This window comes from Limanda limanda, chromosome 15, assembly GCF_963576545.1.
Source record: "Limanda limanda chromosome 15, fLimLim1.1, whole genome shotgun sequence".
In the NCBI taxonomy this organism is placed as follows: Eukaryota; Metazoa; Chordata; class Actinopteri; order Pleuronectiformes; family Pleuronectidae; genus Limanda; species Limanda limanda.
The window spans coordinates 6,923,620-6,936,150 of record NC_083650.1 but is presented as its reverse complement, the minus strand read 5'-3'; the positions used below and the strand labels follow the sequence as shown (position 1 = coordinate 6,936,150).

The 12,531-nt window shown below is 43.6% G+C and overlaps 1 protein-coding gene across 2 annotated transcripts in view; it reads left to right on the top strand.

Moving 5' to 3' along the window:
- ccser2a (coiled-coil serine-rich protein 2a) overlaps positions 1-11,817 on the top strand; it is a 55,432-nt gene extending 43,615 nt beyond the window's left edge. Inside the window, exons 10-11 of one of the 2 annotated variants that reach the window (XM_061087234.1) lie at positions 1,779-1,863; positions 6,219-6,374. In XM_061087234.1, coding sequence (XP_060943217.1) covers positions 1,779-1,863; positions 6,219-6,310 — 177 coding nt within the window. In that variant the 3' untranslated portion in view covers positions 6,311-6,374. Of the gene's footprint in view, positions 1-1,778; positions 1,864-6,218 lie in introns of both variants that reach the window. The other variant, XM_061087233.1, reaches the window with a different exon arrangement.
- The last annotated feature ends 714 nt before the right edge of the window (positions 11,818-12,531 follow it).

The window sequence follows — 12,531 nt, the reverse complement described above, 5'->3', positions numbered from 1 at the left end:
CCCCTCCAGCACTCTCACTAGGAGGGCTTTAAAATAGTCTGGTCCGAACCGACTGGGAAGTAGCTCCCTTCCTTTGCCCTCTGACAGATTCAGTGCTGCTTTCTTATTCAATAATGTTCAGTTTGAGAGGCCGCTCTCTCCACAGATAAGGGAGTAGAGTAGAGTTTTCACAAGTTATCTGTCTGTTTAATGTGATGACCCTGCCGACCCTTAACCCTGACTCTCCAACTGGGGGCCAGGGACCTTTACTTGGCTTAACCTCAACAAAGATGCCCTATCAAGACTTGTGTTCTTTCCATGGACTGTATATAAAGATGGATGACTTGACAGCTTCCCAGAAGTGAGGCCAGAGTGTCTTGATCTCCCCCTGGTGGCGTTCAAGTTCGGTTCTTTCCTTAGACTTATGATGGGCAACCTGACGGCTCCCCCGGCTACAGTTTAGGTCATACAGCCCAACTCTTAGTGGTTGAGAAAATTGTAATTGACGTATACCCTCAATTTTTTTGGTCTGTGTCTGTGTGCAGAATCATAGATGCTGGTTGAAAAATGTTTTTTGCACACAACAGAAAGTATAGCATGTAGAAAGCAGAAATATAATGTACCCGTCACAGTGAGCCACACAAGCAGTGATCCCAGCTGTCACGTTGTGAACTCACCACGCAGGGCGAATAAACGCCTATGGATTTATCACATTCTGTAATTAATTATACTATAAGTGCCAAGCTATCATCTTGTCTCTTTGGGAAACCTAAGACAAATGTAAACTTTATCTAAAGAGAAAAACTATATTAAGTATTTATGCATTAGATTCACAGCGGTGTCACAGCTTAATGAAAAATCCTTCCACCTCCTCTCAAGGCTTATAGAACTGGTCCTGTCAGCTTCCAGGTTGATGGGTGTAAAAGTTCTGTGGCAATGCTGTTAACTTGGTTCGCTCACCTGGAAATACTTTTTTTTTTGCCGTGTCTAAGGTGGAGTGGTCTAAAATGGATTTAGGTATTATAAAAGATAGATGGAGGGAGTGGATGCTAGTGGTTTCCAGTGTGACCGGGGGGGAAAGCCCGTGACGATAATTGGAAGCTTTCACAGGGTAATGAGTTGATCGTCATATGGTTTTAAACAAAGTGAGAAAATAATCTCCTGGATTTTATAAGCTTAATTAACATTACAACGACAGAAGGAGTGAACATCAATGTCTATCTTCATGCTTGTCCTTGGATACTTAACAGTTTCCTGTCAGCAACAGACTCATATAGCCGTGTGTTGAGCAACTTATATAGACGTCGATGTGTGAATGTGTGTTTCTCACTTTCATCCTATTTTCACCTCTTCAGTCTATTTGTAGTCGGAGAACTTTGCAACAAACCTAAAGGAATGATGATAACACTGACATTGTGTGTGTGTATGTGTGTGTGTGTGTGTGTGTGTGTGTGTGTGTGTGTGTGTGTGTGTGTGTGTGTGTGTGTGTGTGTGTGTGTGTGTGTGTGTGTGTGTGTGTGTGTGTGTGTGTGTGTGTGTGTGTGTGTGTGTGTGTGTGTCCGTGTATGTATGTGTGTGTGTGCGTGTTCGTGTGTGTCAGTATACACATCTGTCTGCCTGTGTTTGTATTTGTGTGCTGTAATTGGTATTTTCTACACTCACTAACAATATGTACAATACTTATGTTTTCCTTCGTGAGCTTGTGTCTGTGTGTGTGTGTGTGTCTGTGTCTGTGTGTGTGTATGTGTGTGTTCTGGTGCGTCATGCCTTTTGTCCTCTGTGTTTTTCTCTCTGCGTAGGGTGTGCTGCCCACCCCCTTGCTGTCCACGTGGCACGCACAGCACCAGGGTTTGACCCATACCAGCATGCCCCAACGCAGACAGAGTGAGTCACTAACATCTTTTGCAGCCTCTTCGCCCTCTTTTCATAACATTAACTATCTGGGGGTCTGTAGATCGCCCGAGAAAACAACTGAAAATCTCTCTTTTCTCCAATTAAAACCCTCGAAACCACTGAGGTATCTTTGTCCCGGTTACTGTTTTCTTTTTTTTCCCACTGTGCAATTACAGGACCATTTGTGCTGAATGTACTGTAAACTTTTAGATTAATTTGGAAAAAGATAATTTTACTTCTTCGCTCTATTAAAAACTTCAGTCTTACTTATTTTCCTCTGCTGCAGACAGAAAACTCAATTCAGTTGCAAGATAACTTTGCAGATGTTGTCAAACCTGCAGACATTTTTTTATTTATAACCATCACTTTCACGGCATATATTGAAAGTAAGAAATATAATATTCTCTCCATCAGAGGCTGTATCTTCTTCTCTTGAACTAACAGCACACAAGACCACAGCACGATCTTTGCTCTGGATACAAAAAGATATTTTTAAGTCGACTAAACCAGTTTGACTTGGAATGTTGGACTGCAGTCACAACAACATCACCTCATCTCATTCCAGTCCCACCACAAAGCCTGTGTGTGTTGCTGTGCTGATCAGGGAGCATGTAGGGGGGGGCACGTATAGGGAACGACAGTCAGTGAACAGACCTCAGAAAATAGAAGGGAAAGAAACAAACAAAAAGCGGAACCCCTGCTGTGCTTCTTTGATCATCCCCGGTGGGGGTGCGGCTTTGTATCAAGGAGGAAGGTGGAAAAGCAAAAGTATCAGATTATTTCAATATCAAGTTCATGTGTGTTTAAAGACAAAAATACGTGAAAACAATCCCAGCATTCAGTCCTGCCAGTAGATAGCATAATCCAATTAAACAAAACACACAGCAAGAAACAAAGGTCTTTGCAGTGGGAGGTAGAGAAGTATGAGCACAGAGGTAATGACACTAAAACACAGTTGCAGTCATATTTCGATACAAGGCGAGAAACAACACATGGGAGGGAAACAAGTGTATTTTTGTTTCTCTGGATAAACCACTAATGCTCTGACCTCCCGCTGGGAGCTCCGTCTGTAAACAAACCAGCAGCAAGTTCTTGCCAGTAATAAGGCTCTTTAGAATAGAACATAGAAATTGCCAGTTCTGGAATTGGACTTTAAATTGGACTCTTCACACAGATCTCACCGAATGGAGGCAGAGGAAATTATATTTTGCATTAAACTGTGTTTGTTTGTTTGCCGAGGGGATATGTCGTCCCCACTCCGACACTCTCTCTCTCTCTCTATCTCTCTCTCTCTCTCTCTCTCTCCCTCTCTCCCTCTCTCTCTCTCTCTCTCGCTCTCCACCCCACCCCTATCCACCCTCTCTCTCTGTCCTCTAACCCTTCTCCCATCTTCATCTCGTCTCAATGCACACTGGAAAAAAAAAAAATCAATCTCCCATGTTCTCCTTCTTCCACCTTTGCTTCCCCCCCACACACAAAATGCCTGTGGCAAGGAGTGGAGCGCCTAGTGCAGTACTTCACTGACACAGCGTGGTACAGTAACCCTTTCTTTAACATGAAGTCGACATGCGTGTGGCACGAGAGAAGCATGAACACCTGGACACCATCTGCATGCTCTGCGTCGCGTTTTCAGTTTTTCACGTTTGTATTTTCCTTCTTGGTTCTTTGGTTCGATTGTGATTAATGAGAGTTTTCTGAATTTCATTTTTTTTTTCCGCGTTGTGTTTGTGCATTTCTTTTACGGTTTTAAATTTTTTTTCATTTGCTCCCTTCTCTCACATTATGTAGAAAAGAGTCATTATGCATGCTTTGGCAAATCTCTCTCATGTGTATTTGTTTTCTATACGTTGAACAGGTGCTTTATATCTTTCAGTCTTCCCCTTGAAAGATATAGTTTAAGTGTATCCAAAGGAATAATGTTTAAGAATAACCTTGTGATGTGGGATGTGGATGCATATCACTGCTGTCAGCAATTGCCTTCATTTCAACTCGACTATTGAAGGCAGTTAAAAACCGAGCACAAGACAAATCTAAGTAATCTCACTACCTCAGCTGAGACGCGCACTGAATTACCACTTCCACAACCACCATATTAAACGATAGCATGAAGTCTAATCCATAGCTTTGAAATGGAGTGCAACCGCATTGCCTCTCTCGTTGTGTAGCACTTGTGCAACAGTCCTTTTGTCGTCTGGCAGACATTACTGGGATGTACATGTTATCAGCATAATCAATGCCAGATAAATCTATAAAATATTCATATGGCGCATGTTGCTTTTCTAATCGCATACCATTCTTTCACGCGGCCTGCTGACGTCTCCCAGGTGTCTCCGTTTGGCACGTCCCTCGGTGACAGTGATAGCTATCATCCCAGATATTTACTCCTTGGCAGCACATTGAAGGGCTGAAAATGATTGTTGCTCGTTATTAGTGTCTGCAGAAGACAGTTGAAGATGGAAATAATTATGGAAATAAGTGTGTCCGTATAGATATTGCACGTCTTGGTCTCTGACAGAGCTGAGCCTCCTACGCACTCAATGCAAACATGGCAATTAATTGAAAATTGCGCATATTTTAGTTTTCATAGTTAGTATTTGACATTTCCCTCCACCGCCATATTTGGCAAAGTCTGAAAAAGACGGGAACAAAACAGGAAATAATATCATATTCTTAATAATTCTGATGATTTACTTCAGGCACATTAAGTGTAATTTTGGTGTTTTTGTTCCAAAGCGGTGGGAATCAGTCGGGAGTGCTCACTCTCTCTCAGATTGAATCACAAAACAATTGAGAGACGCTGTATTTTAAAGCTGAAAGACAAAAAGACTTAATAACACACTCGTGGTTGGAGAGACGGACTAATCAGAGCTTTTGTAAGAAGCAACAAAAGCATTCTTTAATCAGGAGTTTTTCAAATTATAAACTTTGAAATGTGAAAACATTATATTCCTCCACGAGAAACAGTCAACAACAACAAGCAGTTAGAGGTGGACTAGGTTTTTTTATAACAGGACGGTGGACGCACTGTGGCAGGGGACCAGGAGATGGAGCTGTGGCCTCGGACATTTACTCCCACCCTCAGTGCAAAGGACTGATGGGGGAAACGGGCTGAACCGCCTGACCCGCACAGCTTACTTATCTCACATCCTCTGAGATCCTTCGACGCTCACAGTTGGCCTGTTTCTGATGAAACTAAGTTCATGCTTTCCAGTAGCTTTAGATGGTTCCTTTCTGATCAAAGGACATTGAGAGAAAACAGCGCTTCCTGTGATTTCTGATGAGTGAAAACAGACAGGGACACAATCATTGTGCTGCAGTGAGTCTGAGTATATGCAGGCTCACATAGAAAGTACCAGTATATGTTTTTTGTGTTTAAGTTTATATTTTTTTATAGTCGTGAGCTCATTAAGTGTTCAGAAAATTGAAGCTCAATAGTAACTCTTTCCTGATCTGAGTGGCTCTACTCGTTGGGTGAACTAATAATAATACTTCCTTTTTGCCTAGTATTTGCTGTTTTTCTGGAAATATGGTAGAAAAGGGCTATGTTGAAAAGTTATAATCAGGCACTATACTATAGTTTAATAATATCCTATACTATACTATATATAGAGCCAGACCGATATTAGGGAGTAAGAAAAATCCAATACCAATATTAAAACAAACGCTGATACTAACATATCTATACTATAATATACGATTTATTGAGTGGTAAACAGTACACTGTCACAGAGGTTTGGGTGCAAAGTTACTAAAGGATTTCATTTGACTCTGCAGGTGTCTGTTGGTTTGTGTTTACTGTGTGAGTCCCAGAAGGGGGGTGGGGGGTGGGTGGGGGAGGCCACCACGGTTAACTGCTCAATATGTTCTCAGGATGTTTTTTTAGCTCCTCTGCAGCAGTGATCACAAAATGACTCAAAGACTTCACAATTTCAAGCCATTCACATCACAAGGTTATTCTCCTCTGCGTGTTTTTGTTTTCTTTGTACAGTAAGTGAATCTTCAGTGAATTTCCTTCTCCCAGTCTAGCTCTAGTACTTCCGCGCCTGGCTGTGGAAACAGGCTGTGATATTACAGAGTAAATAAACAAGCCAAAGAAAGGCCGAATTTTTAGTGTGCCTTTTTGATTTAGAATTTCCGTCAGAGCTGCGAAATATTCAAACGCGTGGCTTCCATTGGGATCAGAGAGCCAAAGGGGGGGGGGAAAGGGGAATTTTAAAAACCATCCATTTCTTGAACATGATAAAAACAACTGAGTCCTCACTCATTATCCACTGTCTGCTCCATGACTCTTTTATACCAAGTTTTTTCAAAAATTCCTATTGATATTTCTCTTTTCTCTTCTGCAGCCTCAAATACTACAGCCTTTCAACCACTGCCACAACGAGCAACTCCACCAGGGAAGACTAGTAAAAACTCCCCCCACCGAGGGCCACAGTGATCTCACAAGGAGCAGATCAGTGGAAGGAACCTGTGTAGATGCTGATCGTCGCCTTGAAGGCCTTACAGCAGATGTGACTCGCCCTGCATTCCCAAACGGGCTCCTCAGCAACCACCTCCACTTTCCGGGCTCTGGGGCTCCGCGGGGGGGAACTGCTGGAGACAGTCCAACATCAGCAGCTCTGTCTTCTGGGCAGCATGAAGGAAGACCCCCCGCTGTGCTGCTGCAGGACTCCGTCGCTCCTAGATCTGCTGGTCCTGCTTACCCTCGCCTGCTGCAGCCTCCTCGTCTTTACAAGCGCGTGTCTCTCCCTGCACTCAAGCCAGGGGGCGCCGTTGGCTTCGCCTCTCTGAAGCCAGGGTCTTCCTTGGGGCCTCTGGCGAACCGAACCAAGCAGCTGCCCCCTCCGTCTAGAGGCCTTCCCTGCTTCAGCGCCGGACCCCAGGTGCCGGCTCCAAGCCTCCGTCGCACTTCACTGCTTCAGCCTCGCAGAGCCTCGGACCCTTGCAGGGATCCGCGGATCAGCGACCCCCCCCCGGAGGAGCCGGACCAGGGGACGCTCAGAGACCCAGGGTCAGGAAAGCTCCTGATCTCTTTGAGCCGATCATGCCTACCCAAGCCAAAGATTCCCTGAGGAGCTAAATCCACCCATCAAAAGCTAAAACTGGAATCAATCTGACATCGGTATTCATGCCCTTCTTCCCCTCGCCATGGTAACAGTGAGATTGTTTTACCTCTTGAGTGTCAAAGGAACAAACACCGAGCAAGCCGATGAACCCATATGGACCGTTCATGGACTGCGTGTGCCGGTGACATTGGTACCGCGACTGCTGACATTACCATTTCTAAATGAGCTTTCACATCTCTAGCCTGATCGATAGAAAGGTAGTTTGTAGCAGGATTGTATCTCCACGACAATCCTCAGTCCTAAAGGCAGTTTTCAGGAAGAAGAAATGTCCAGTTTACTAGTTTTGCACATGCTCATGAATGCTGCTTCTGCAAAAGCAAAAAAGAGTATTATCATTCAGAGGGAGTCAGCCTTTATTTTCTTTTGTTTTGTTTTCTAAAACCCGCTGGCCATTACCACATTTTAAAGTCTAAGTTCACTTGTCCACACACAGCTGTGGCCTCTGACACACAGGAGCGTTCGGTTTCCAAGCACCGAGGTGACATGGACACGACCTTTGCCGTGTAATGGAAGGCCCACGGCGAAGATGGAGGGGGAAAAAAAACAAGAAGTGAGAAAGAAAGAAGAGAAAGGACAAAAGTACAATAACACTGGAAGTGTAATAAGGTGCCAGAGACTGAAAAGAAAAATTGTCAAAGCTCCCTCGAGCCGTCACTGCAAAAATGGAAATGTGTTTGTGCAAATATGTGTGTGAGAGATGAGAAAGAGAGGAGGGGGGGGCAAAGTGGAGAGAAGATCCACTCCGCAGCTGCATGCATGTTTCTGTTCAGCTGAACTTCACCTCCACATATGAGCAAAGGGGTTGAAGGACCTTCTGTGTAAATGCATCCCAGAGGGAAAACATGGTCCTATAAAAAACTTAAAAATCAATATCACACCGGTGGCCGAGATATATTACGGACCGACAGTACACAAGTGAGGAGCCGGCTTTCATAATGTAGAAAAGAGCAGGTATTGAAACACTCACACACTTAAAGTGAGCTCAGGTACAAATAGGCTCACTCACACTCACACGATGTGCTCACACTCCAAAGCGTGTGGTATTTTGCTTTGTGCATTTTTTAGATGGAACACAGTGAGGAGAAGCAGGAGCAGCGTGCAAACAAGCTTGTCTATCCTCCCGGGTGTTTAAGTGCTTTAGTGGACAATCGCACCAGGAAAACAAATCTGCGGGCGATGTGAGGAAACGTCCACTTGTTTCCAGTCAAAATAAATTTGTTCTGAAAGTGCTGAGAACTTTTAGAGTTGGTTACATCCGCTGCCTCGTTTCAAGACATCACAATTTGATGCAACAAAATTTGGAAAAGTCGAAGAAAAATTTCCTAATTGATGTTTTTACGAGAACTTTTTTTTCCGAGTCAATTAAATAACTAATCTTTGAACTATCTCCTTTAATGACTCACACACGGAAACATCAGCTAACGGGAACTCATTAGATGTGTGAAGCTGCTGCCTGGTGTGTGCCTATGTGTGTGTGTGTGAGCTGATGTCGTTCCCCCCCCCCCACCCATTCCCCTGTCTCTCTCCTCCTCTCGCTCTCCTGCACATCTCTTTGGGAACATCAAACGTATTAGTGGGTTATTTTTAGGTAGGGAGCCTTCGGGGCTTTACAGGTGTTTCTCTGGGACTTTTGTAGAATGGAGTTTATCTCTCCTGCGCGGAGGCCGTTCTGCAGTCAAACGCTCCCGAGATGTCGCCTATCGGAGAGCAGCAGTGTGTTAAAAAGGCCTTCTGACAGCAGCTCTGCTCTCTTCTCTGTCACGCCGCGTGACCGCTTGGTGTACGCCTCTGGCACTGTCCGGTCTACTGCGTCCGATAATGCACCCTACATAGACAGAGAGAGACAGAGAGAGAGAGAGAGGGACACACACGCATCACACACATCCGGACACGCACACGTAAAGGAAGTCTGGCAAAACTCAAAGAGACAAAAACTCGGTGCGAGCACACGCATCAGTTCACACAAACACAAACACACACACACTTTGAAGGCTGCACCAAAGGGCATGGAAGTGTGTAAGTGTTGTTTTGGTAGCTCTCACAAAATGAGTTTTTTTGCGAGTCCACATTGATCCAGTTCCCCCCTCCCAAAAAAAAGTCTTACTCTAGATTACCCTGGAAATAGGGAGAGGCTTTTGTGTGAGAGTGTTTGTTGAATGTGCCTGTTTGTTTCCGAGCGTGGATCCATGCGGCTGATAAAAAAACATGTTTACCTGTTGTGCGGCTCAACATTGTGCCAAAGCATTCAGGCAGTCTGCACGGCTCCGGGAAGCCAATAGAAAGAATAAAAATGTAAAAACAAACCCCCTAATTTATTTTAATGAAACAGATACGGAGACAGAAAGATACATTGAGAGGATGAGGACGAAGACGCACAGCGAGAGACAATAAGACGGAGCGGCAGGAGAGAGACGAGATTAAGAGATGTCGTGATAAACTGGTGAGGGCGGCTGTGATCAAGATAAACTGGTTCTGGCAATAGTTGTGACTGTTTGTCTATAAAATCTTGTGAATGTGTGTATAAGAGAGGAAGGAGGGTGGGGGGAGGGCGGTGGAATACATAGCATAGTTTGTTTGTGTGCACTGTTGTCCAGGGAGAAGCCCAATCGCCTCAGCTGTGTCACTCACTGCTTAGTAATGCCAAACAGGAAATCAATGTTGCCTGCTGTGTGTGTGTGTGTGTGTGTTTATCTGTCTGTGTGTACATGTGTGTGTCTGTATGTGCGTCTCTAGACACCTCTGGCTGCCAGTGTTTAATTCTTGGACGTGTGTGTGTGTTTGTTGTGTGTGTGTGTGAGAGAGAGAGAGAGATGTGGATGCCCACAGGCCAAAGGCAGGCCCATGCCAGGGAGAGCGGTGCAGTTCCATCTTTCTATTCCAGCGCTGTATCCCACCCCCCTCCCAGTCTCCTAATCAATGTCCCTGCTCAGTTTAGCAGTCGAGACAATCAGTCGTGCTGACGCTGTAACAAAACAACCTCAACTGAGCTGGAAACTCTCCGAACCAACTCGGATCAATTCGAACACTGGTCTGTGATTCACTGTGAGACTCACGGATTATTCAGCTGCATCACACATCAGGAACAACATGCAGCCAAAGGGGCCGTGTTGTTCCATGTTGTCCCTGAATGGCAAAGATGAATCCGTTTTTCTTGCAATGCATTGATACACTACTTGAATTGAGAGAAGGAAATCCAGCGATAAGTAGACTAGATATAAGAGTTAATGCAAAATACAGGTAGTTGCATGTTTGCTAATTGCAATTTTCCGAGAGAGCACATACCTTCCGCCAAGGCTGATTGGCCACTTCATCATCATGTAACATGTACATGTTTTGAGACCAGATACGTGTGCATCATCATCCAAATCCACACCAACATGCACCTGTTCATTGATATGAGCACTCGACTCATTTCCCTAATTTCTCCCTGAGCCCCCTTCTGAATTCAGGTCCTGATGAGTGGGAGGGAGTCGGAGGATGCTTCTGTAATTTCTTTGATTGAATAACTAAATCTAAAACATTTCTAGAGCTTAAAGCGAAATGTTCTCTTAATGTTTACATTCAATTGATGAGGTTTAAGTCTTCAGACAGAAGTGCTATGAAGGGTAATCTCACTTTTGCCAAGACCTAACAGTTAGGTGAAATTCAATCAAGCTGCACCAAAATGTGCATAGAGTCCTTTAAATATACCTGATTCTGGATTATAAGTTTACAAAATGTGGAAATATATATAAATATCTGTCCTCACCCATTAACCTTAAGTTTACAGACAGTTTTTGCGTAAAGTAGTAAAAACAGAGACGTACAAACGATGAATCTGCATTTTTTTTGTGCTCTTTAATTGATGTAAGCTCCTGTTTCTAACATGACTGAAAATCAACGTCTTAAGCTGATCTTTAAAAGCAGCAGCAGCGGCAGCAACATGTTGTTTCTGAGCTGCCTCCTTCTCCTGATGATGGTTACATTTCAAAGTAAAAGCTTGAAACTGCAGATCTGCCTCTGTTCATTTCTGAACTAACTCTTCTCTCGTTCTTCACTTGTTGTTCAGTTGCATCACTTCACATCGTCGTCACGGCTGAATTTCCACCGTGACGTGTAAAGTGTTTGCAGATGAAGCTCATATTTAAGCAAAGCTGTTCATATCTTCATCTATTTATCACTACATCATCTCCAGTATCAGCTGCTTCCAGATGTTATCCACTGTCTCCACAATAGTGTGCAATATTGTTTGAAGCAAAAAGACGAGGGAGCACTACTCTTTATTTTAGTGACCTAATATGCAAATGAAAAAAAGCCAATAAAGCTTTTTTTCAAATCTTCAGATCTGAAGCACTTTAAATTATATTAGTTTTGAAGGCAAAATATATTTGATTCTCAATTTAGAAACTACTTCTTCATTTGATTTTACACTCACCTGCTTGGGTTTCTCTTACTGGTTCTCGTGTGTCTCTCTCTGCAGTGGAAATCACAGCTCTGCAGGAAGAGGAAACCTTTCACTGTCTTTCTTTAACAGGTTGTTTCCATCATGTTTGCACGTTTGACCAATAACCTCCCGGCTTGTGTCGCCCCACATGTTTCACTGTGGGTCGGAGTGGACACGTCAAACGTCATTGACACACAGGAGATTAGGACGCTGCTGCTGTGACAGGTACAACGTTCACAGTTCTCAGTGCTGCTCACGGGTCAGAGACACTTTAACCCAAAACATAAAGCTGCTGATCTCAGTTTAACTCGAGACAGAGACATCGTTCTCTGTTGGTTGTCCTGGTTTTCAGTGTGGCTGCATTTCTGTTGAAATAAAGTATGATTGTGAAACTAACACGAATTTGTCTGATGTTTATATTTTTATTTCGGAATAAATTTGTATCTTTTTTTTTTATGTAGAATTTTACCACGGCCATGTTTATGAAGGTTTACACAGGTTCTCTTTCCTGTTTGAAAGGGGAGGGTAAGGTGAGGGGTCGTCAGCTGCAAATGCATCTTCACCACTAGATGTCACTGAATTCTACACACTGAACCTTTAACAGGTGTCGTAGGCCCTGATCCTCATCATGGCTGCACTATCATATAATCACTTCCTCTTGAGTAGTTTGTCTACAAATTAAAAGCACAGTGTTCACTTTGTTTCAGCAGCGCTCTATCTTGAACTGAATAACAGAGTTTCTCTAATGAAAAGTTGTGACTTTGGGTCTGAAGATTGTGGCGATGTTTCAGATTCCTCTGAAATAGCTGACGTACGATGCGTTAAGAAAATAAGACAAGTTAAATAAATAATTAAAACATATATCGGCTACATCACACGTGTGGACACAAGTGAAATCACTCTTAAGGCCGTCAGAAGCTAATTTGACGTAATAGTAATCTGGAGGCTGGATGTGTCCACGATGAATATGGACACTTTGATTCTGAGGAACGACAGACTGAAGTTTGAAAAATATGAGCGGTGGACAGACTCGGACTCAGATATGACTTCATTGTATCATCGTTGACAGGAAGCAGAGGCATTTCCCTTCTTGTCAAATAAATTAAACTG